Source organism: Hemiscyllium ocellatum, chromosome 43 (assembly GCF_020745735.1).
Source record: "Hemiscyllium ocellatum isolate sHemOce1 chromosome 43, sHemOce1.pat.X.cur, whole genome shotgun sequence".
NCBI lineage: Eukaryota > Metazoa > Chordata > Chondrichthyes > Orectolobiformes > Hemiscylliidae > Hemiscyllium > Hemiscyllium ocellatum.
The window spans coordinates 31,027,255-31,054,295 of NC_083443.1; the positions used below are offsets into that span (position 1 = coordinate 31,027,255).

The 27,041-nt window shown below is 44.6% G+C and overlaps 1 protein-coding gene across 1 annotated transcript in view; it reads right to left on the reverse strand.

Annotated features, from left to right (window-relative positions):
* Positions 1–27,041, reverse strand: part of unc5b (unc-5 netrin receptor B) — a 271,559-nt gene that overhangs the window by 77,344 nt on the left and 167,174 nt on the right. The window contains exons 2-3 of the mRNA XM_060854379.1: positions 14,942–15,163; positions 2,534–2,677 (exon numbers count right to left, since the gene is read on the reverse strand). Of these exons, the coding sequence (XP_060710362.1) occupies positions 2,534–2,677; positions 14,942–15,163 (366 nt within the window). The remainder of the gene's footprint in view (positions 1–2,533; positions 2,678–14,941; positions 15,164–27,041) is intronic.

Sequence of the window (27,041 nt, forward strand, 5' to 3'; positions counted from 1 at the left end):
CTCAAGATTAACCACAAATTCTTGGAGACTATAGGCCAAGCCTGCAGTATTGTCAAATTTATATCAGTGGAACTGGTTCGTGTGGAGCTAATGGGTTGCCTCCTGATTCTACGTCCTTAGATTCATTTAAGAGTAACGCTGAGAGATTAATCTTGCACTTTCTCAGGCAACCGAGCAGGTTCCACGCTTGCCAACAAAACCTCATTATCCAGGTTAATGAAACATTTAGGTACCAATGCCTTCTCTTAAGAACTCAACTATTTCTCTTTTACAGTGATCTGATTCTGGCCGCAAAGTATTTCCTGACTTCAAAGCCAAGTGGTGACATGAACTGAATTACAGTGAACTCAGGAGGGGCGATGAATGGGATTCCATCTTCTGCCAAATGAACAACTGGCTCAGTCAAACACAACTTGTTTGTAACAGTCTGAAACACACAGCTTGGGAGTGTGGTGGCGACAGGTCCAACTAAGGGATTCAAGATGGTATTAGATGATTATTCAAATTGAAACAATTTGCCAGGGCAAACAGGCAGGAGCATGGCACTAAGTTCTAATGCTCATCGGAGAGCTGGTATAGACATGATGAGTCAAACGTGTTGCTGGAAAAGCACAGCAGGTCAGGCAGCATCCAAGGAACAGGAGAATCGACGTTTCGGGCATAAGCCCTTCTTCAGGGAGCCCTGAAGAAGGGCTTATGCCCGAAACACCGATTCTCTTGCTCCTTGGATGCTGCCTAACCTGCTGTGCTTTTCCAGCAACACATTTTCAGCTCTGATCTCCAGCATCTGCATTCCTCACTTTTTCCTCCATGATGAGTTAAATGGCTCTTTCTGTGCCATAACACTTCTAGGATCCTGTGATGACATTTTACTTTGCCTTCCAGCACCCATTGCATCTTATGGAATAATAGAACAATCTCTCATGCTAAAGTATCCTGGACATTTGGTTGTCATGTAAAATAAAAAAAACATAGATAATAGATTTTTGAGTAGTAAGACAATAAAGAGATGGGGACCATAGGGTAGTTGAGGTAGATCTGCCATACTAGCTTATTGAATGCTGGAATAGGTTTGAAGGGCAGAATGACCTCTTCCAGCTCTTATTGTTAATCTAAGATGCAAGCAAATTCAGGTCAGGTGAAGGTATGTCACATTTTGACATGGAGCTCTGGGAGAAGATGATAGTTTATTGTTTTGCACTTAAGTAATTACTCTTCAAAATATGAATTGGCTCATTCCTCTTCTGGCAATGAACATAACTAGAGATCATAAACACAAGGCAGTTACAAAAAAGACCCAACAGAGAATTCAGAAGAAATCTTTTTTTTTAACACAGCGATTGGTGGGAATGTGGAACTTGCTACCATGGGGTGTGGGTAAAGTGAGCAGGACACACACATATGGGGGAAGGATGGCTGGCAAATGAAAGTGTAGGTAACCGTGAGTGATAGTCTTAGCTGAAGAAAGATAAGAGGAACTTCCAGTGGAGTTGATTGGGCCACATGACCTCATTTGATAATGATCCATTGTTTGCAATAGTTCAATTGGTTAAGCATAATCCAATGGGAAACTGAAACAGAAAGGACAGGTATAGGGAGCAGGTGGGATTTGAACAAAGACCTTTCAGCTGAAAGGTGTCATGTAAATGTAACAAAGTCAGCCAGCTGAATCTCATAGAATATGAGTTCCCTGATCGGGACTGTTAACCTGCTCCAATCAGGGAGCCCTGGCTGATATAAAAGGATGAATGTCAGGTAAACTGAGAGGCTGATTGCCTGACTTGAGTGAGAGGCAGTGCTATTGTCAAAAACTATGCATTTACAAATAAAGGGTGATTGGTGATGGGATGCCAGCAACTGGACAGTTATTTCAAAAGGTAGGAACACGAGTATGGTGCTTGTGAAGGGCCCCTGAATGGCTAGCCATTCCATTGAGTGGGAGAGCACAAGGGTCTGAGATGAGTAGCCTCCCTACTGGAAGCATAAAGCCTATCTCACCTGGTGTTTCCTGGGATTTCCAGGAAGTATTACCAAACCCGAGTCTACTTAACCCCTGAAAGCAGGCTCTTTCAGAAGGATATTGCAGGTTCAAATCCCAGTTAAGATTGAGTGCAGACATCTCAATGGAAGGAGAGAGTGAATTCAGAACAAATCACTTCAGTATGGGAGCTCACTTCTAGATTGCTTCAATAGCTGTTGTCAATGGGATGGTAAGATTGGCATTAGCAGAGGGAGGGTCTGGGTTCCTGTGCCTCACTGTCAACAAACAGCTGCAAATTAACCAGGTCCACGATTGCTTTTGGACATTGGCTCATTCTGAATGTCTCCTTTAATCCCATTGTGCTCCATTTGAAATAGGGCCAGAAGAGGGGGAGAGAAAAGAGGGAAAGAAGATTTATTTGTTCACAGGATCACCAACATTGATTACCCATGACTTGCAAAGACAGTATGGAGTGAGACTATATGTTACAGCTTAAAGCAAGGAGTTGACCACAGTGGTGAGGTGTGCAATGTAATGTAAGCGTATACTCACAGGCAATGCGGACATATGCTCTCCTGCTCTTGGTCGTTCCAGAGGCACTCCAGGCGACGCACTGACACCAGAAGTCTTCTAAACCAAACAGCTCTTCCACCTGCTGCCGAGAGACCTCGATGTGAACTTCCCGGACCACTAGTCCTGTACAAGGAGAGAGACAGATTACATAGAGCCAGGGGGCCGCACTGGTTGACGGTGCAGCTGCCCACACACTCCCATGCGACAAAAGGTTGACTATCCTGGATTGCAATCCCATTACCAAGCCTGACAATCCAGTCAGACCCCAATGTGTCGTTTCATCACTGCACATCTCACAGACTTCCCGGAACACTTCAGATCAATTTTAAATGCCTCATCCATTGATATGGAGGCAAGGAGCATCAGCCATTCTCTGCACAGTAAGATCCCACAGTGATCTAACCTGCTAACTGTTTCCAGTAGCAGTAGAATTACTTTAGTCAGAGCACTGAAAACATCTCCCTGGTCCTCATTGGATACATGCCTCGTAATCTCTAGCATGTGCTTTGACAAACAGGTTTATAACAATTTTACACACAAACAGGCAACCACTTCTAAATTTGAGCAACTCTCCTGTGACATTACTCCTTGGCAATTGGTAGATGCAATATTTTATCAGGGCTGGGGTTTTTGTATCTTTTAAGCCACTCATCATCCTAAATCGGACATTTATCCCCACTCCTTCAGTGTGGCTGGGTCAAAATCCTCAAGCTGCCTCTCCACCTGCATTGTGGTGTTACCTACTGCAGGAGTTCACTAAGGCAGTTCACCAACACCTTCTCCAGGGGAAACTAGGGACGGACAATAAATAGAGACCCAGCCAGTGCCACCCACATTCCATGAGCTATTAAAAAAAATGAAGGAATACATATTCTAATCCGGTTTCATATCTTAAAGCCATAAAATCTAATTGTTATTAAGAAAATGTTCAATTAGTACATGGCCAGTGAACTGCAGAGAATGGATGCACTCATTAATTTCAGCCTATGAATCAGAAACACATTGCAATTTCAAAATTGCTCCAATGTGAGGGTGTTATGTCACATTATATTGCCCAAACAGACACTAGGTTCTGGGGACGAGAGTGATATCATGATAATACTATGGTACAAGTTAATCTAAAGGGTAAGGCTCATTCTCCTGGGGCATGGGTTCAAACCTTACCAAGGCATTTGCTAGAATTGAATTCAATTAAATAAAATATGGAATTGAAGGGAGAATATTTGTTGGAGAGTAATTAGGGATATGCATCAAGTGTGATGTTCCAACAATGAATGCATTTTATAGAAAAGTTAATGGATTCCAATATGCAAAGGGAAAAAATAATTAATTCACCGCTATGCTGCTAAACTTGAATGTGGCTTGATCTCTCAAATGACAGCTGTTACCAGGACAAGGAAGGATTCAGTTGTAGTGTCCCTATCTCAGAGCCAAGTGACCTGGGTTCAAATCCCAACCACCCCAGAGATGTGCCATAAGATTAGGAATTTGAGAAATATCTGTCAGGATGAGTTACAATCATGACTTCTTGGAAATTGGTTCAGCCACATTTGGAATACTGAGTACAGTTCTGGTCACCACATTACCAAAAGGATGCTTTGGAGAGAGTGTAGAGGAGGCTCACCAGGATGGAGGGCAGTAGCAATGAACAGAGATTGTGTAGATTAGGATTATTTTCGATATAGAGTCATAGAGAAACAGACCCTTCGGTCCAACCCATCCATGCTGACCAGATATCCCAACCCAATCTAGTCCCACCTGCCAGCACCCTGCCCATATCCCTCCAAACCCTTCCTATTCATATACCCATCCAGATGCCTCTTAAATGCTACAATTGTATCAGCATCTAGAGAGAAGGAGGTTGGGGGGGGGGGGTACCTGACTGAGGTCTACAAATCATGAGAGGTATAGGTGGTGGATAGCAAGAATCTTTTCCCCAGAGTGAGTCTCAATTACTAAGGGTCATGACTTTAAAGTGAGTGGGGAAAAGTTTAGTGGAGATATGCGTGGAAAGTTCATTATGCAGAGGGTGGTGGGTGCCTGGAATGCGTTGCCAGCAGTGGTGGTAGAGGTGGGCAAGATAACGTCATTTAAGATGCATCTAGACAGATACATAACTGGGCAGGGAGCAGAGGGATACAGATCCTTACAAAATAGGCGACAGGTTTAGATAGAGAATCTGGATTGGCACAGGCTTCGAGGGCTGAAGGGCCTGTTCCTGTGCTGTAATCGTTTTTCTTTGTTCTTTTGGCTATCCATATATACATGCTCTTTGCTGACACAATATATATTTGAAGAAAGGAAGAATTGTATTAATGCAAGTTTTCACAGTTCAGTCAGGACAGATTTTTGTTTCAGGACTGGGCTTGTTTTCACTAGAGTTTAGAAGTGTGACCGGGGATCTGATGGAATTGTAACATTCTAACAGGCCTGGAGAGTCTAGATATAGGGAATCTCCTGGCTGGAAAATCTAGAACCAGGAGACAAAGTCTCAGAATACCGGGTCGATTATTTTGGACTGAGGTTCAAAAATATTCCTTCATGCAAAGGTTCGTGACGCTGTGGAATTCTCCACCACAGTATTATGGAGACCAAATCCTGAGCATATTCAAGAAAGAGATGGATTGTGTTTTGGATATGAAAGGCATCAGGGAATATGGGGAGAAAGTGGGAATATGGAATTGAGATAGAAGATCAACCATGATCATGTTTAGTAGCAGAGCAAGCGCGAAGGGCTAAACGGCCTATTCCATCCCTTGGTTTCTAAGCTTGTGCTGCAGAAAGCGAGGGTTACCCATCGGGCAAGGCAGGCTGTCTGATCTGTGATTCTATTCTTACCTTACTGGATAGTTATTCAGGAGATTAATTATAAAGCAACAATGTGCAGAGCTATGGGGAAAAGACAGGAGAAAGGCTTTACGTTAAGTGCTCAGAGAGCCAATGCAGACACAATGGTCTTACTCAGCAGTTTCTGAATCACAGTCCCCCCCTACCTTTACAAAACCTCACTGCCTGGGCCCCAGCTGGAGGACTGTGTCCTCTTTTGGACAATTCACTTAAAAACAGATGTCAAACCCTCAGGGAAGGTGTAGGGAAGAGTTACCAAGATGACCCAAGAAGTGAGGGACTTATACAGGAAAGCCAGAGAAGATGGGGCTTGTTACTTTACAGAGTGCAGAAAGAAAAGCACTCAAACATCTTACTGTTCGTATAAAGAAGGGGGGGGAGTTATTTGCATTGATGGAGAAGTTTGTTTTTATTTATTTGTGAGACGTGGGTGTCACTGGCTGGGCCAACATTTATTGCCCATCTCTAGATGCCCCTTGAGAAGGTGGTGGTGAGCTGGTCCACTTGCTGTCAGTTGACCCACAATGCCATTAGAGAGCGAATTTCATGTTTTTGACCCAGCAACAGTGATGCATTTCTAAGTCTGGATGATGAGTGGTTTGATGGGGAACTCAGAGGTAGTGGTATTTCCATGTATCTGCTACACTTGCCCTCTTAGATGGAAATGGTTGTGGGTTTTGGAAGGTGCTGCCTGAGGATCTTTGGCAAATCCCTGACGTGCATCTTGGAGATAGCACACACTGCTACTACTGAGCAATGGAGGTGGAGGGAATGGATGCCTGTGGATGTGGTGCCAATCAAGTGGGTTGCTATGTCCTGGATGGTTTCTTGAGTGTTGTTGGAGCTGCACCCATTGAGGCAAGTGGGGAGTATTCCATCGCACTCCTGACTTGTGCCTTCTAGATGGTGGGCAGGCTTTGGGGAGTCAGGAGGTGTATAAGATTAGGAGGGGCATGGACAGGGTGGATTGGAAACAGCTGTTCCCCTTAGTCAAAAGGTCAAGAACAAGGGCAGACACTTTTAAAGTGAACAGCAGGAGGAAAAGAAGGGATTTGAGGGAAACAGAGAGTGGTGGGGCTGGAGTCGCTGCCTGAGAGGGTACCGTATACAGTAGAGGCCATTTGGCCCATCAAATATGTACTGCCAAATAGTTGAGACAGGAAACCTCAAAACCTTTAAAAAGTACTTGCATGAATAATTGAAGTGCCATAATATTCAAGACCACGGACGTCATGTGGGCAAATGGGACAGATGTAGGGAGTGGTGCATTTTCAGTCGTGAAAGTGAGGACTGCAGATGCTGGAGATTAGAGTCAAGATTAGAGTGGTGCTGGAAAAGCACAGCAGGTCAGGCAGCATCCGAGGAACAGGAAAATCGACGTCCCGGGCAGGAGCCCAGTACAGACTCAATGGGCCGAAGGGCCTCATCTACACTATATGGTTTTATGCTTAACAAGGTTCAGGTTAAGCTGTGCACATGTGCACTCTCCCAGCAACTCTCCCACACAGGCGCTGTTCCAGGTTAAATAGCCATGTAAGTAAATTTGAAAGATTTGTGCAATGAAAACATTGAATACGAAGAGCACATTGTATGAGGAACACAGAGCAGTGATCAGAGGTCACAGATTAAAGCAACTGGCAAACAAGCCAAAATTCTGTGAATTGGAACTCAAAAGAGCAGCAAAAGCTGATTTAATGATAAGTTTAAACAGAGAATTGGATAAATGCTTGAAGCGGGGTAGGGAAGGTCAATTGACCTTCTTGCCTTATTACCATATATACAGGACATTCCAAAATATCATTCAAGTTCAGTCTAGTGCCCTCAGTAACCAGGTACTCTGAGAATTCATTAAGCAACACAATACATGATGCACAAAAGCCATCTGGGTGACTTATAAAGGACAGGAGAACAAAGAGAGTTCATCTTGGAGAAAAATAACCTACATTTCTGTGGTGCCTGTCACCCAGTGAAAACTCCCACTACTCTGAAGCAAAATTTAACAATGAGCCACAAGGGCAGGTCATAGAGTCATAGAGATGTACAACACGGAAACAGACGCTTCAGTCCAACTCGTCCATGCTGACCAGATATCCCAACCCAATCTAGTCCTATTTGCCAGCATTTGGCCCATATCCCTCCAAACCCTTCTTATTCATATACCTATCCAGATGCCTTTTAAGTGCTTTAATTGTACCAGCCTCCACCACTTCCTCTGGCAGCTCATTTCACACACGCATCACCCTCTATATGGAAAAGTCGCCCTTTAGAACCATTTTATATCTTTCCCCTCTCATCCTAAACCTATGCCCTCTAGTTCTGGACTCCCCCACCCCAGGGAAAAGACTTTGTCTATTTATCCTATCCATGCCCCTCATGCTTTTATAAATCTCTATCAGGTCACCCCTCAGCCTCTGACGCTCCAGGGAAAACAGCCCCAGCCTGTTCAGCCTCTCCCTGTTGCTCAAACCCTCCAACCCTGACAAAATCCTTGTAAATCTTTTCTGAACCCTTTCAAGTTTCACAACATCCTTCCTGTAGGAAGGAGACCAGAATTGCACGCAGTATTCCAAAAGACCAAAAAAAACGCTGGGTCAAAGTAGGAGGTTTTCTGAGGAGAATCTGAATGAAGGAGAGAAAGGTTGAGATGGAATGGCTTTGGGGAGGGGTGGGGGAGAGTGTGGGTGGTTTGGGAGCCTCAGCAGCTGAAGGTATGGCCACTAACAGCAAAACCATCAAAATCAGGCATGGTGCTTGAAACCAGAATGAGAAGGACGTAGGTATGTCAGAAAGCTAAGGGTCTGGAGGAGATTGCAGAGACAGGGAGGAGCCAGGCCAGTGGCAAATTTGAAAACAAGGATGAGAATTTTAATATACGATCTTATTTAACTGGGAGTCAATATGTGTCAGCCAGTACAGAGGGCGCAGGGTGATTGGTCAGCAAGACGAGTCTGGCCATGGGCTGCAAAGGTTTTGAATAAGGCAATACAAAGATGGCAGAACAGGGACAGCACAGTGGCTCAGTGGTTAGCTCTGCTGCCTCACGGCGCTAAGGACCCAGGGTTCGATTTTAGCCTGTGTGGCGTTTGCACATTCTCCCCATGTCGGTGGGTTTCCTCCGGGTGCTCCAGTTTCCTCCCACAGTCCAAAAAAGTGCAGGTCAGGTGAATTGGCCATGCCAAATTCATAGTGTTCAGGGATGTATAGGTTAGGTGCAATAGGCAGGGATAGATATTGGATAATAAAGATAGAGGAATGGGTCTGGATGGGTTACTCTTCGGAGGGTTGGTGTGGACCTGGTGAGCTGAAGGGCTGGTTTCCACACTGTAGGCATTCTATGATTCTAGGCCCGGTGGGTTAGCCATGAAAAATGTGGGTCTTCGGGAGGGGGGGAGAAGGGGAGGGGAATGCTCCTCTTCAGGGGGTGAGTATGGACTCCATGGGACAAATTGCTGCTTTCACACTGTGAGGATTCCATGACTACAAAAAGGCATCATGGAATAGTCTAGTCTTGTGAATAATGGCACAAGTGAGGGCTTCAGCAGCAGAATTATAGAATCCCTACAGTGTGGAAACAGGCCATTTGGCCCAACAAGTCCATATTGACCCTGTGATGAACGTCAAACCCAGACCCAATCGCCATAACCTTGCATTTCCTGTGGCTAATGCACCTAACCTACATATCCCTGAACACTATGGGCAATTTAATCATAGATCAAAGAATCCTTACAGTGTGGAAACAGGCCATTAAGCCAAACAAGTCCACGCTGACCCCGTGAAGAGTAACCTACTCAAGCTCATTCCCCTACCCTATTAGTCTACATTTTCCTTGACTAATGCACCTAACCTAACACTATGGGCAATGTATCATGGCCAGTTCACCCTAACCTGCACATCTTTGGACTGTGGGATGAAACCGGAGCACCCAGAGGAAACCCACGCAGACACAGGGAGAATGTGCAAACTCCACACAGACAGTCACCCGAGGCTGGAATCAGACCTGGGACCCTGGTACTGTGAGGCAGCAGTGCTAACCACTGAGCCATTGTACAGCCCTATTAGCACAGCCAATCTACCTAAGCTGTGTGGATGGATGGAGTGGGAGAATATGGCAGTGATGGAAATAGCCAGCCTCAATGATGGTGCCAACATGTGGTCATAAGTTCATCTCAAAATGTGAGAACTTTCGCTTTAGAATTGGAAGTGGTTATTTGGCAGGCAGCAAGATCCCACTGACTACAGTGAGATGCCATGTGCTAAGTGAAGAATGGGGGAGCCTTGAGGGATGTTCCCCTTCTGCAAACAGTGGAGTGGGACCTGCGCCCACACCTGGACCAACCAAGGTGGCCTTGATGTAACATATCCTCAGAGAGACAGCACTCTCAATAATGCTGCTCGCATTTAGCACTGCCTGGATCTGTCAATCTATAGTTATGTGTTTGCATCCTGAGCTGGCATTGGGAACCTATAAACACTGGCTCAAATAACTAAGGCAATCTGACATAACCCAAGACTGGGGGCAGGAGAATCGGTCTGTTGCCATTTCTTTTCCTGCTGAATGTCTTTTGAGAAATTCATGTGCAAAACCCAAGACAAACTGCGTCCCAAATTAATTAACAATGGGACTGGATAGGCAGCTAAAAAATTACATCAGTTCTCTGGTGTACAGTTTCAACAGAAACCATCAGACATATCAAATAACTTACTCTTTATTTACCCAGCAGAGTAACCTAGATACATTTCCCAAAGACAACGGTCTCTAATGTATTTTAGATCTACACTAATGCATCCGGTCTCTTCAGTTCAGTGCTGCCACAAGTAACAAGCTTTGGGTTTTGAGAGTGAGGCACCAGCCCCTCAAGCTGAGGAAATAAGGGAAGAAAATCTCTTTACAAAATTCACTGCAAATTCTACTGTGCATTTTAAATTGACGAACAAATCTATTTTCAAAAAAAGGCAGTGCGCAGCAATCTGTTGCAAATGCATTGTCATCTTGTCTGCACACTAACTCCCTCCCTAAACCTCTCGACGTTGTTCTCCTCTCTCAGAACTCTGCTAGACGTCTTCCTCTTGGTCAGCCGTTCCCGTGTCTCTGCCTTTGCCTTGGCATCACATCTTAATTGAGGCTTGCAAAAAGTCCTTTGGGATGTTTTGTGACAATAAAGGAGCCAACACAAGTGTTAGTTAGAATCACAGAAGCCGTACTGTGTGGAAGCAGGCCATTCAGCCCATCGAGTCCATACTGACTCTCCGAAGAGCATCCCACCTTAGCTGTGTATTTCCCCGCCATGGCTAACCCATCTAACCTACACATCCCTGAACACTATGGGCAATTTAGCTTGGCCAATTGACCCTAAACTGCACATCCTTAGACTATGGAGGAAACCGAGCACCCAGAAGAAACCCATACAGACACGGGGAGAATGTGCAAACTCCACACAGACAGTCGCCTGATGCTGGAATTGAACGTGGGTCCCTGATGCTGTGAGGCTGCGGGGCTAACCACTGAACCATCATATTATTTATCCCCCAGTATGTATATATAACATCGCTGACAGTAATTTCAATCCTTTGTTTAAATAATCTTTGCTTCTGAGGGCTTTGATTCTTTTCTGCGTACAATGCCAGGGATCAAAAGATCTCCATTATTATTTACTTGCAGAGTCTGTGATCTGAGGACAGATTGCAAACACACTAATCTCGTTGACTTTACTCCTTGTGTTCTTAGGACATTGCTCAAATCATCAGTACCATTCTGTTCCATACAAGAGCATCAAGCCAATGTCTCCATGGACAGAAATTTAGAAACAATTACTGATTACAGAGGATCCACAAAATGTCATTCTCTTCAACAATTTGAAATCAATATTTTAATGACAGCATTGTTTCCCAGCAATGCTTAAGTTTTCAGCACTGGATAATAAATCATTGTTATGACCTGGAGTACACCATCTGAAAGGGCAGTGGAGGCAAATTCAATAATAATTTTCAAAGGGAAATTAGATAAATAACTGAAGGGGAAATATCTGAAGGGCTAAAGGGAAAGTGGGACTACTAAGATTGCTCTTTCAATGATCTGGTTCGGACACAATGGGTCAAATGGTATCCTTCCTTGCTGCATTATTGCATTAATTTGTGAAGCCCCATACTAAAGGTCACTCTAAGAAGATCTGTTCACAAGATGGATACATCCATCCACTTACACTTCATCCCCATCACACCATCCAACAATTTGCTAAATCCCTTGCCTCAGGACCCTAATGACTTCCTGAAGAACTTTCTGATAAAGCTTTGTTGATTGCTCTCCATCTGTTTGTCTCTCTGTCACTCATGGGCAGCATGATGGCTCAGTGGTTAGAACTGCTGCCTCACAGCACCAGGGTCCTGGGTTTGATTCCTGACTGTCTGTGTGGAGTTTGTACGTTCTCCCTGTGTCTGTGTGGGTTTGCTCCGGTTTCCACATGCAATCCAACGATGTGCAGGTCAGGTAAATTGCCCAGTGTTAGTCAGGGGTAAATCTAGGGTAGGGGAATGGGTTTGGGTGGGTTTCTCTTTGGAGGGGCGGGGTGGACTTGTTGGGCCGAAGGGCCTGTTTCCACACTGTAGAGAATCTAAGCTTAGTTTGGAGCATTGCAAATAGTTTTTGTTCCTTACTTGAGGAGGGATGTTGTTGCATTGGAGGCATTTCAGAGGAGCTCACTGACTGATTCCAGAGGTACAGGGTTTGAAGAGAAATTGAGCAGTTTAAGCCGATTGTCTCTGGTGTTTAGAAGAACAAGAGGTGATCTAATTGAGGTATATAAAGTGCTAAAGGGAATTGACAAAGTGGACGTAGAAAATATGTTTCCTTATTTGGGGCAATATAGAATGAAAGGTCATAGTTTTAGGACAAGGGATAACAGAGATGTGCAGAAATTGATTTTCTCATAGGTTCGTGAATCTGTGGAATTCGCTCCCCAGGGACATTGAGTAAGGAGATAGATAAGACTTTTAATCAGTAACGAGTTTAAAAGTTATGGACAGTAGTTGGAAAGTGGAGTTAAGGCTGAGATAACATCAGCCCTGATCATATCAAATGGAGGAACAGGCCCAATGGGCTGAACGGCCTAATTTTGCTCCTGGTTCTTCTGTCCTTCATGTTATGCACATTACCACAATGTTTACACACCCATCAGAAAAATCAAACAGTACTTTCTCTCTCCACAGATGCTGCCAGACCTGCTGATTCTCTCCAGCATTTCCTGCTTTTATTGCAGATTTCCAGCTTCCAATGGAGTTCATTTTTATGGGACAGGAATGTAATTGCTGTTGGGTCATTGAAGACCTGACACCAATCAGAATTCAATAGGTAGAACTGCCTTGTCTCACATAATAATCTCTATAATTCTGTGATCCAAAAACCAGTATTAAACATAAAGTCATAAACACAGGGCAAAAGTTTTCCCTATCCTGTCTGTTATTGCTGGAATGGGGATGGATAATTAACACAGAAGTCAGTAAGTGCTACTTATAAAGACATTTTATCTGTCTTGTTAAGCAAGCAGGAAATAAATACGCAGAGCTAAAAAGAAAACATATGTCCGTAGTGTAACAATGGCTATCAGCAGCAACATGCTCCCAGTACCACGCAAGAACAGACATTATGGAGACAGTGTGCCGAATGCATAATTATAGGTCTGTTCAAAGTCTGAAGAGTATTTCTTGTAATATAAACAGACATTAGCATTTAGAGGCAGTTTAAGCTGTCTCCTGTTCATGTTCTGCATTCCAGTGTTTCACCCTTTTCAAAGTTATATATACAAAATGAAACATGGCCTGTACTGAGAATGGTTTTTGATATACCGTGCCCCTGGGCAAAAGAAAGACAAGCTAGCCAGGGTCCCTTACTCCGGTCTTTGTCTTAACAAGCTCCCTGTCTGGACTGTAGGGTCCTGCTGAAACTCACCCGTGGTGTTTGTCAGGAGAGGCGAGGAGATTTGGTGGTGGGGGTGGTGTAAGGTGTGTGTGTGTGTGTGTGTCTGTGCCTGTGTGTGTGCGGGCACGCCTGTGTCTGATCTGGGCAGTGACGCAGGGTTGGACAGGGAGGGTTAATAGTAATTCCTTTTGGAGTGCTTTTGCCAATATTCCGATGGCCTTCCTGGTGACAATTTGGGATGGGAGATGGAGAGCTGGGTGGGTAGTAAGTGGACCCCAAAGGACCATGTAGCACTGCTGACACTTCCAATCTGGCCAGTTCCTCTCACAAAGCTCTAGCTCTTCTGCTGTAAGGTTTTCACCCCCCACCCCACCAAAATGCCAGTGTTAGTAGCTCCTTATCCTGAACTTCCTCCTTCTAACAGCAGTAGGTGCTAGTGTCCTTAGCGACCAACACCTTTGAGGTGTTCATGATCAACATTACAGCTTTCAGTTGGACTTTGATTGAACTGGCAGCACAGAAATAAGCCATTCGGCCCAACTAGCCCATGTAGGCCAGGGTCAATTCTAGTGCAATGTTACCACCCCGAACTGTGAGCCAGCAGGCCAGTATTCAAATCCCCACGCTTCAAACGTCATAGAAACATAGAGATATACAACAAGGAAACAGACCCTTCATTCTAACTCGTCCATGCCAACCAGATATCCTAAATTAATCTAGTCCCATTTTCCAGCACCCGGCCCATATCCCTCTAAACCCTTCCTATTCATAAACCCATCCAGATGCCTCTTAAATGTTGCAATTGTATTAAACTCCACTACTTCCTCTGGCAGCTCATTCCATACATGTACCACACCCTGCATGAAAACGTTGTCCCTTTAGGTCCTTTTAAAATGTTTTCCTCTAACCCTAAACCTATGCCCTCTAGTTCTGGGCTCCCCCAGAACTGAGTGAAAAGACTGTGTCTACGTACCCTATCTATGCCCCTCATGATTTTATAAACTTTGATAAGGTCACCCCTCAGCCTCTGACACTCCAGAGAAAACAGACCCAGCCTGTTCAGCCTCTCCCGATAGCTCAAATCCTCCAACCCTGGCAACATCCTTGTAAATCTCTTCTGAGCCCTTTCAAGTTTCACACCATCCTTACAATAGGAGGGAGACCAGAATTTCATGCAATGTTCCAAAAGTGGCCTAACCAATGTCCTGTACAGCCGCAACATGACCTGCCTGTGTAATAAATCTCAATAATTTGGAGAGTGGGACTAGGGCATTAAGCTCAATTATCATATTTAATGGTGGAGTGGGGTTAAACCTCTTTCTGTAGCATTTATAATCCATACAAACCTCTTCTTTTACTTTTTGGATTTAACCCCCTTCAGTAGATTGCTGAAATGTTGTCAGGATTCTCTCATCGAGCACAGTTGAACCTAAAGGGATTAGGGAATGTTAGGGGACCTTTCTGTTCCTTCTGACCCCCGTACAGTTACAAACTGAGAGGAACCCTGTATCAGTGGAGACACTGAGGACGATCATGGATGGGTCTGGTCCACCCTTGCATTGGTGAATCCCGCAGGCAACCTTGTTAGATCACCACGGTGCTCGCGAGAATGGGTTTTGTCCATTTACCTGTGATCTGATCCACGTTCTCCTCAGTCACATGGTCTTTCTGGTGCACCCATTCCCCGTTACACTTGAAGTAGATCTGGGTGGCTGGTGTAGCGGTGCAGGCCATGACAACTGGCTTGTTCTTGACGATATAGGCATCATCTGGCTCCACTTGGAATCGTGGAAGTGGCTCTGTTGGTGAAGACGGGAAACTCTCGGGAAGCAGATCGCTGTATTCGGATCCTACGGGTGATAAGGAACAGCACAGAGATTACTGAAGAGTATTTAAGAAAGGTTTAACTGCGTGGCATTTAATATACAGCACAGGAGATTAGTCACACAGGAACCAAAGGCTGTCCATTATCCTGAGATAATGACACTAGTTATAGAGAACTCCAGCACTTAATCAATCAAGCCTGGTGTCATAACAAGTGTGCAGTGCATTTTCTGCAGCCTAATGTGTTTACAGTGTCTTTCAGGACAGATAATAAGGAATTGTTTAGTTTAGCAATGTGCCAACTCAGACCAGCTGCCCTCAATATTTACAGTCACCCATTCCTCTCCGTGGTTGATACAGGGCTTGTCAGTGTGTTTAACATTGGATCTTTCTGCACCTTGGTGAGAGCTAGGCTCTCAGCGTCCACTTCACAAAGAGCTCCTAGTTCAGGCTTTCAGCTCAGTCTCACGTTTCTTCTTCCTCCTTTCCCTCTGAGTTATACATTGTCTATTCACCTGTACCCCATGAGGAGAGGCGGTGTCCTTACCCATGAATACGCACTCTCTTGTTAACAATGCTGCTAATCTTTCAACAACAGCTCAGTATAAAGAAAATGAGGGCTCTATCATTCTATTAGACAGGATTGTGTAAGTACAAGGACTGAGGAGGATCAGATGAATCACAAATCTCTCTCTCCTCAGATGCTCTCTCCTCTGCCCAGTCATTGTAACTTGCCCCTGCCTCTTGGCTAGGTTCTTTATGCCTGTACTATTTAAACTGAGCACCTATCCATCAACACGCTCGAAGGGCTGGATGGCCTATTCCTGCTTCCTTTGTTTCTACAGAAGGCGAACATTACGGTGATTATAATGACTCAGTACAGCTTTGTAACATATATGACTAAATTGGAGCTTTCTGCACTATCTCATTTACAATGCGGTTCAAAAATAGAAAGTACAGAACATTTTTTGTCAGCCAGCTGGTTTATTCATCAAATGCATCTCCAACTCTCTGTTATAATAGTTAACTACTAAAATAGTTAAAATCGAGTCTGATTCACCATACAGTTAGCTGCTGAGTAATCAGGTCAATGGATTGGCAACAGACTTGGGACTTGGGTCTCTCAGTTGGGTCAGCATTTCTTGCTCATCCCCAGCTGTCCTGGAGAAGGTGTGGGTGAGCTGGTATCATGTTCACCCAGAAACCACATGATGGAGAAAGAAATGGATTTGAAAGCCTGGGCTAGTACAGTGTTTACTGGATGACAGAGCATTGTGGGACTGAAGTATAACTAGGAAGTGAAAGATAGGCAGCCAATACAAGCAGGACAGTATTACAGCTGGTCCAAGGTGGGGGTCAACATCCATCAAGATTGAAAGACCAATGAGAGACAGAAATTGCAGAGCATGCTCTGTTTGTTACCATGAAAGCTAGAAGCAATGTTGACTTAGATAAACATAACTTATGTAAATATAACAAAGAAAAAAACAGAAATTGCTGGAAAAGCTCAGCAAGTCTGGGAGTATTTGTGAAGAGAAATCAGAGTTCACTTTTCAGGTCCAGTGACCCTTCCTCAGAACTGGTCCCTTCCTCTGATTTCTCTCCACAGATGCTACCAGACCTGCTGAGCTTTTCCAGCAATTTCTGCTTTCGCTTCGAAATTACAGCATCCGTAGTTTTTTTGGGTTTTTGCATAAATATACATTGTGAGGATGGCAGTGTGAGAAAGAGCAGAAGATCTGGTAACATCAAGAGAGGGCCAGTGACTGGATAGTAATAAGACTTGGAAGCTGAGATGTATGTGGAAGGTGTGTAAGAAAAGAAGCAGCAACGATTGTGGGACAACTAAGGAAAGTAACTGCAAAGAGAGCAAAATGATTAGATTAGATTACTTACAGATTAGATTACTTACAGTGTGGAAACAGGCCCTTCGGCCCAACAAGTCCACACCGACCCGCCGAAGCGCAACCCACCCATACCCCTACATATACCCCTTACCTAACACTAGGTGCAATTTAGCATGGCCAATTCACCTGACCCGCACATCTTTGGACTGTGGGAGGAAACCGGAGCACCCGGAGTAAACCCACGCAGACACGGGGAGAATGTGCAAATTCCACACAGTCAGTCACCTGAGGCGGGAATTGAACCCAGGTCCCTGGCGCTGTGAGGCAGCAGTGCTAACCACTGTGCCACCGTGCCGCCTCATGTGCCGCCACCGTGATGTGGTCATCTGTTCTATAAAGAGAGGGAGAATGCAATGAAATGCGTGACACAGCTGGGATTGCCAGGAAGAAAGAGGAGAGGAGTGCCTCAGACCAGACAGAAAGATGCAGCGGCGAGAGTTTTAAATGTAGTGGGATTGGAAGAGGAATGGCTGACTGACAGGAGGGGATGGGGAAGGACTTCAACCAACACTGCTGGACACCCCACGTGAAATGGAAGAGAAAGAAGAAGAAGGTGGAAGAGGATGAGCTGGAAACCAGTTATTGCTGTTGGGGGGGGGTTAATGGCTGACCTCCAGCTTCCCTGAAGGGCAGATTGAAACCTGCTGGAGCACAAATAAGACACTAAACCCCAAAACGAGATGCAAGCAATGAAAATCAGAAGGCTATTTGCTAACCAAGAGAAAGTGAAGAAAGCATTTTTTGCTATGCCGCCCAGCAACAGCCTGTGGAAAGGTAACTCCAGGTGAGCAGTGATTTTTCATGAGGCGATTTAATGAAGCAGCAGCCTATGAAATATTAATCTGTCATCTCCTCAAACACACAATTCCTCACTGAGTCCTCGAAAAAAATCAGCCATGATCTTAATGAACGGCGGAGCAGGCTCGATGGGCTGGATGGGCTGGATGGCCTACTCTTGCTCCTAGTTCTTATGTTCTTTAGAGTTTGTCTCATTGGAAGAGTTTGCATGGTGTCTTATATTGTTAAAACCACCAAAACATCTTCATTCCTGGCTACTTGATATTTGAAATCCAATGTTAAATCCACCTCTCTGACCAAACTTTCATCTCTCCTTCTTGAGTGTCTCCTTCTTGAGCTGACATCTTAATGTTTATTCTTGATGAAGCCTTTGGAAAGCACTGTGAGATGCTCCCACACAAATAAATGCAAGCTGCAATCATTCGGTGAAACACAGAGTTCAAATCTCAAAAGCAATCTTTGCGAAGTGTTTCAGTCGAGAGATGGATATCGATTATCATTATTTTGTTTCAGCCTTACACACACTTTTGTCACGATCATTCAATCATCTGTAAATGCTAACATCACATTCACATCAAACATAATTATTCAGGATGTGAATCCTTATGGAATACCTCAATTTGCATAGCATGGCATTGCAGTGTTTTCACTGACAGAGTTTATTCTCCAATGTGAAGTGATATGTTCTGACTTTTAAAGTTGCCATAGACTTACCAAGACACAGGGCTGCTTTCATTAGAGAGATGATGTGAAGGTGCTAGTGTTGTGCTGGAATGGACCAAGTTAAAAAAAAATCACACACCACCAGGTTATATATGGTCCCCTAGCTTTCAGAGCGCTGCTCCTTCATCAGTGCTTCCAAATAAACCTGTTGGATTATAACCTGGTGTTGTGTGATTTTTAATTTCATTCGAGAGAGAGAGAGAAAACTGTTGATGGTTAAATCTGAGGGTCACCACGCCACAGGCGAGAGGAGAAGTTGAGAAGGAGAGTCCTTCATCATAACCTCAGCCAGTGCGGGGACTGAACCCACGCTGTTGAAGCCACTCTGAATCATGAAGAAGCTGTCCAGTCAGTTATTTTAAGGTTGGATACACTTGTCATGATATCACTGTGTGAATGGATAACTCACAAATGTAAAATTCCTGTTGGAGGAACTCAGCAGGTCAGGCATCATTTGTGCAAAGAGGAACAAAAGTCAACATTTCAAATCTGATGAACGCTTGAAACATTAACTCTGCTTCTACCTCCAGAGATACTGCCAGACCTGGTGAGTTTCTCCTGCACTTTCCATTTTTATTTCTATTCCCTGCATTGGCACTATTTTTTTTTTAATCAAATTCCTTTCTCCTGCTGTTTTAAGACAAGCACTGATAAAGTTACCACTAGACTGATTCCTTTGAATGTCAGGAGACAGCAGGTTAGCTGGGCCCTGGATTCACTGGAGATTAGAAGATCGAAAGGGAATCTCTTGAAATTTGCAGAGCTTTGACAGGGAAGGACTGACTGGATGTTTCCTTGCACTGCAGGGGCTCAGATCAAACAGTTGAAGTCTCAGGACACTGGGCAGGCCTGTTCGGTGGTGAACCTGTGCAATTCTCTTCTATTTAAATCTGCGGAGGCCAAATCACTGAATATATTTAGAAAGAAATAGATAGATTTCTAGACAGTGAAGATATTTAGGAAAATAGAATTTAGAACATAGAAAAATACAGCGCAATACAGGCCATTTGGCACTCGATGTTGCGCCGATCCAAGCCCACCTAACCTGCACTAGCCCACTATCCTCCATATGTCTATCCAATGCCCGTTTAAGTGCCCATTAAGAGGGAGAGTCCACCACTGTTACTGGCAGGGCATTCCATTAAACTCATGACTCGCTGAGTAAAGAATCTACCCCTAACATCTGTCCTATACCTATCACCCCTTAATTTAAAGCTATGCCCCCTCGTAATAGTTGACTCTGAGATACCCAGAGTGAGGAAAGAGATGTTTATGAAATTCACTCAACAGTGCACTGATATCACCGCTTTCAATCTTGGGGTGGTTCTAACCACCGCACAACTAATGAAGGGCTTTCAAAACATTATAATCATTATATCGTCAACTACATAGAGTCATAGTACAGCATGGAAACAGACCCTTAGGTCCAACCTGTCCATGCTGACCAGGTATCCCAACCCAATCTAGTCCTTCCTGCCAGCATCCAGCCCATATCCCTCCAAACTCTTCCTATTCATATACCCATCCAGGTTCCACTTAAATGTTGCAATTATATCATCCTCCACCACTTCCTCTGGCAGCTCATTTCATACACGTATCACCCTCTGTGTGAAAAAGTTGCCCCTAAGGTCTCTTTTATATCTTTCCCCTCTCACCCTAAACCTATGCCCTCTAGTTCTGGACTCCCCGATGCCATGTATTGTCTATTTATCCAATCCATGCCCCTCATAATTTTGGAAACCTCATGGTGGCTTTTTAACTCATTACGGGTTCATGAACAGGCCGAGACCATTCCGGTGAGGAGAGTCTGGGATTGAGGATCAGCCATTGGTCTTAGTGAATGGCTCGATGGACTAAATGGCCTACTCCTGCTCCTAGTTTTTATGCTTAAATGCTGTACACCTGCATAAAGATATTGTCCAACACCGACAGCAGTTGTCAGTTTATGTTACAATATGGCCCTGCGTGCATCATTGTCTCTGGAACAATGTCCAGCTGGACAATGAATTGGAACCTTTTGTGTTCCCTAAATTAAGCCAGTGGAGTGTTAGAAATAGGTCATGTATTGTGCTAACAGGAACAGTAACACAGTATTCTGTCTACTTTCTGAAGTAATTAATCTACTGAGTGATGTTTGGAAAGTTAGCTGCTCACTACAACATGCTCATCACACTTCATCAATGAGAGAATCATTCAATTGTCTGGTCTGATTGGCAGATGTATGTCAGCCAGTGTGGAAGGGGTTAACCCCACTGCTCATCTCTGCAATCACATCATTGATAGACTTTCAAAGGTTAAGTTACCATAATCCCTCTCTCTCTCTCTCTCTCTCTCTCTCTCGAGAGAGAGAGAGAGAGAGAGAGAGGGACTGATGGTGGTTTAACCTGAGGGTCACTATGCCCCAGGCAAGAGGCAAGTTTGAGAATAAGGAACCTTCTTGGTTAGTCTCAGTCAGCACAGGAATCCACCGCCCCCCCCATTGTTAGCAATGGCAGATGGGGAGGTGCTGGCTTAGCAGTATTATCACTGGACTGTTAATCTAGAGATCCAGATAATGGTTTGGGGATCTTGGTTAGAATCCCACTGTGGCAGATGGTGGAATTCGAATTCATTTTAAAAAAGCTGGAATTAAGAATCCAGTGATGACTATGAATTGATTGTTGGAAAAACCCATTTGGTTCACTAATGCCCTTGAGGGAAGAAGCTGCTATCCTTATCTGGTCTGACCTATAGGTGGGTCCAGACCCACAGCAATGTGATTGACTCTCACCTGCCCTCTAGGTGATTAAGGATGGGCAATAAATGCTGACCGAGTCAGTGACGTCCTCATCCCATGGGTGAATAAAAAGTATCACTCTACATTGCCAATCGAGCTAAGTGCCTCACAAGCAAGTCTTCACCTGCAGGTCAGAGGGCCAGGCAATGGCCCCAGTTTAATATCCACACCCACACACAATGTGACGTTCCTTCAGTAATCCATAGAGACTACCAACTGAGTCTTAGCAGCATTGTGGAGGGGAGGGTTAGACCACCTGGCTTCATGGTGGCTGGCCAATGCATGCTTTAGGAAACCTACTCTGAATACCTCTTTTGTTGTTTAAATGGATGCACTGTGCTTTTTCAGGGAAACACGCCCTGCTTGACCCACACGTGAAGGCAAAGATTTTAAAATAAAACACACGAATCGCTGCAATTTTCCACCGTAGCCAGATGTCTTGGCCATTGGTGAGGAGCTGTCATTCCTACCACATGAAATGCTTGGCTGTACCAGGGTGAACTGGAGTTAATACGCAGGTCAAATTGACCTGTGGAAAAAAATAGCATCGCTGGAAACCTGGACTGGTTGATTTTTCCATGCAGTCAGGTCCAATTAGAAACAGACCCCTTATAATTTCCTTTGAGAACATGAAGAATATTGGATAATTTTGTGCAATATTTTATGTTATTTTTGCACTTGGTAAAGGAGTGTTTGAGCTGACCCAGGTCTCTCCACCACTGACTGTCTCTGGAACAGGCAATGGTGACAGCATATCGAAGGCCTCCCAAAATCAATCTGACTCCTGAGCGATGCTACAGAACCTGGCCATCGCCAGCGTGGGGCTCTGCTCGATTTCAGTGCACTTGATCTCTCCGATGACACCTCATGCTGAGCCTCCTTTCTGCCCTGTGTTTCGGGTGTGAATGATCCTTTGGACTTATTTCCCAGAAGAGTTGGAAGGCTTCCCCCCCACTCCCCACACCCCCAGCCCTGTGTCCTGACATATACTTATCACCACAATAACATCATTACGCAAAAGAAATCATTATCACGTCGGTGTTTGTGGGATCTTGCTGTTTGCAAAATGGCTGCCGGCTCTCTAACATTACCACACATCACAAAGGGTACTCTATCACCTTCACTGTGTTTTCAGCTGGTGAAAGATGCAATAGAAGGATAAATTGTCCTTTTTCCCCTTCCCTTTTTACACAAACATGTGTTTTTAAATTGGAAGTTTGAAATCGTGTCAAGTTGTCCTGAGATTTCTGGATTTCTTCAGCATTTCTGCACTGCATTGGTCTGCTGTGCCCAACCGAAAACATATTGCCTGCAATTTGAGCAGGTCTGCCTCTGGCTACCTGACAAAGCCTTTCAGGGGATCGAATGCCAGTGGGAGGAAGGAGTGCATCAATATTGATAGGGTGGAAGAGAGAGAGATTGTCCATTTACACATGGAAACATCACAAAATGCAATTACTTTACATATTAAGCAGATGCTCCACTTGCATCTGCTTCACACCAGTTTTAATGCTACACACAAAGGTGTGTGCTGAGAGGAACAAGCGTTCCTTGTATCCCTGCAAACACGATGGCAGGAATGTATCGGGTCAAACTGTAAGTGCAAAAAAGGCACCATTTATTATCCAGGAGAACGGCCTCATTAATAAACCCACATTACGGTTTCCAAATTGTAAATCATGAATCACACAACTTTGCCCGGCTCCCCCCCACCAACCCACCGCCACGCTAAAAGTGACAAAGCAGACGGTGTACAGTAGTGGAGAAACACCACACTGTCATTGGAGGGAGTTCAGATGTGAGATGTGTGGTTCGTTTGATAGGACACACTTCCCACAAGTATTTGCTTTTGGGTGGTCTGCAGAATGCTGCTGATCTCACATGATGAAAGACCCAACGAGGCAGAGTTCGGAGGAAGTATCATTAAAGCAAACCCTCAGAAAGGAAGATTCCACAAAGGCACCTTGCACATACAGACAGATGTCTCGGCAACGCCGTCTCACATTCAGTGGCTGTGGGAATACGCACACTGCATGTACAACAGGAATAGGCCATTCGGCCCAACCATTCCATATGTTCATTCTCCAGTTACCTCTTCATCCCATTCCATACCCGATCCTACAACTCCTTTCTGCATGTTTTTCCAGCTACCCTTTCATGGATCAAGGCCATTTGCCTCAAATGCATCCAGTCACTTCCATGTTCTCACTAAGCTAATTAGATTAGATTAGATTAGTTACAGTGTGGAAACAGGCCCTTCGGCCCAACAAGTCCACACCGACCCGCCGAAGCGCAACCCACCCAGACCCATTCCCCTACATTTACCCCTTCACCTAACACTACGGGCTATTTAGCATGGCCAATTCATCTAACCTGCACATTTTTGGACTGTGGGAGGAAACTGGAGCACCCGGAGAAAACCCACGCAGACACAGGGAGAATGTGCAAACTCCACACAGTCATTCACCTGAGGTGGGAATTGAACCTTGGTCTCTGGCGCTATGAGGCAGTAGCGCTAACCACTGTGCCACCGTGGTGAAAGAAGTTTTTTCTGAAGACTCTATCAGATTTATTAGTGGCTATCTTATCCTTAAAGTTCCTAGTTCTCCAGCTATATAGCCTAAGTACCAATGAGGCAGAGTAAGTGGCAGACGTACCCCTTGGTAGAGAGATCAGTGACCATGTGGGATAGGTTTAAGGTAAGGGGCACAAGGGTTCAAGGGGATGTGAGAAATGCTTTCTCACCCAGAGAGTGGGAGTCTGGAACTCAGCGCATGAAAGGGTGGGAGAGGCAGAAACTCTCAGCACATTGAAGGAGTATTGAGGTGTGCCCTTGTAATACCAAGACACGCAAGGTTATGGGCCAACTTCTGGAAAGTGGGATTAGAACAGTTCGGGGGTTGTTTTTGACCAGCTGACTGGCCGAAGGGTCTTTTTCTATGTTGTACATCTCTGTGACTCTTTATAAATAATTCCCTGTCTCTAATGGGAAGAGATACTGATGGCTGTTAATTCCTGACTCGCTTCGTCACAGTCTCCCCAGTGACTGGAAAGTGGCGTTGTGGCTTAATGGTTAGTACTGATGCCTCAGCACACCCGGGTTCAATTCTCAGCCTCAGGTGATCACCTGCATGGAATTTGCATATTCTCACGTGTCTGTGCAGGTTAGGTGAATTGCCCCTAGTGCTCAGGGATGTGTATATTAGGAGCAAGCATAGGGTAGGGGAATGGGTCTGGGTGGGTTACTGTTTGGATTTGTTGGGCTGAAAGGCCTGTTTCCACACTGTAAGGATTCAATATTAAACAAAGTGGAAGCATCATCTCCACGCACACCCTACAAACCTATTGCATATTCTTGTTCACCTCTGTTCGACCATCCTTTCTCTTAGAAGCAACAGCACCAGCCCATTCTGCCTTCCCCAATATTTATAACTTCACAGTATGGGATCTGTCCTACAAATCCTGATGTTTGTGTGCTCTTTTTACAATAAAGTTAAAATCATAGTCCTGCCAGACCATAGGGGCTGCTCTCTCATTATAGAGAGACAACTGGTGGTGGTTTAATCTGAGGGTCACCACAGCCTCAGGTGAGGGGAGAGGTTGAGAAGGAGACTCCTTCATGATGACCTCAGCTGGGAATCGAACCCACGGTATTGGTGTCAAAACCACAGCAGCACCTCCCCAGGTAATGTACCTACTGACCTCAGTGATAAAAACTAAGATGGAGTTGGATAGGAAATGATTGACTTGTCCACCCAACCACACAGCCTCATGCATCATAATATCGGCGTTGCTCACCCTCGACATTATATAATCCTCTGGGAGAGATGCAAAATGAGCTGCAAACCCACGCAGGGCCATTAGGCGAGGAATCAAAAACTTGCAAGATCCTTCTTTTGCTCCTTAGGCAATCCAGAGTAGGCCATCCTGGTCAGTCTGATCCAGCTTCTTATAAACTATGAACTATTGCATATGTAAAGTTTTTGCAGCATTCCTGATGCTCTGTAGGAACATTGACTGTGTTTGTCTAGATTCTCTTTGGATCTTCAAACAATGTTAAAGTCTTGCGTTTTTTTTCATTTTAGTTATCTCCGGTGGTAAATAATACTGGAGGTAGATATGCAGAAACAGGACTTGGTGGCTGTGATTGGGAGCACTCTTGATCATCATTCATTCATGGGCTGTGGGCATCACTGGCTGGGTCAGTATTTATTGCTGGTCATTTAGTTTGGAATTACCCACAGGGCTGTGGATTTGGAGTCACATACAGACCCATCAGATTACCTTCCTTAAAGAGCATTAGAGAATCAGATGGGTTTTTGCAACAATGGTTACATGCTCACCATTAGACTGCTCATTTTATAATTCCAGCTGTTTAAATGGATTCAGTTTTCACCATTAATCGGAATGGTCTCGGAACTCATGCCTTGAGCACTTTAGTCTGCATTACCCGTCCAGTGCTACATAACCAGCACCTACCCCTACAACAATCTGAAATAATTAATACATTCCAAGATACATTCTCTCAGTAAACTGAGAGGCATTCTGGTCAGAAACAATAATAGAAATTGCTAGAAAAGCTCGGTAAATCTGGAAGCCTCTATGGAGAGAGTTCAGAGTTCTGGGTCCAGTGATCCTTCCTAAGATGTTGCAGTTAATTTTGTAGTCTGCACTATAATTTCAAAAAAGGGTGTGCTTTCGGTGTGACTTGTTACCCTGGCTTGATCACAGGAAGTCAATGAGATGTCAGTTCCCTTGTCAAATGGATTAAAGCTCAGCAAATGGGGAGAAAAGAAATCAATCTTTCAGTTTATTTAAAGACGGGAAAATTTCTCCTCACAGACTTGGCAACATCAACTGTTCATGACACCTGACACAGCCCAGAAAGATAAAAGCCTTTTCGTTAATGTGCACCAGCAATATCCTCTCCTCAATTCAACTACCAACACTTGCTGTTCGAGAGATGGGAAGGAAAGTACTTGCATTTCAATAGCACCCCAGGATGACCCAACATGTATCACAAGTAACTAAATACTGTAGAAAAGAAACATCTAATTTGAAAAGCGACCAGATCACCTGTTTGCTGTCAGTGTTGGTTGAAGGATGAATATTAGTTCAGTTTCTTTGTAATCAGTCTGTAGGATCCTTTATATCCATCCGAAAAGGTCAAGTCATGCAGTGTCCCAAAGTTCCTCTGATACCACAGTATCAGCTCAACATAGAATCCCTACCGCAGAAGCAGGACATTTGGCCCATCAGGTCAACACCAATCTTCTGAAGAGCAGCCCACCAAGACCCACCCTATCCCTGTAACTCCACATTTCCCATGTCTAACTCACCTAGCCTGCACATCCCTGAATACTAGGGGCAGATTAGCATGACCAGTCCACCCAGACTGCTCATCTTTGGAGAATACCAAAAGACAGTCACCCAAGGCTAGAATCGAACCCAGGTCCCTGAAGCTGTGTGAGGCAGTAGTGCTGATCATTGAGCCACTCTGACATGCTTTGTCTGAATGTTAGCCTGGATCAAACTCACAACTGTCTGATTCAGAGATGAAAGCATTATCCAGTTGCTAAAGTTACAACCATCCCACTCTCCCATCAGAGAGAGTTGACAGGTGGCGATTTAAACCAGGGGTCACTATCCCTGAGGTGAGACCAAGTGGCTGAGAAAGAAATTCTTTCTCAGTAACCTCAG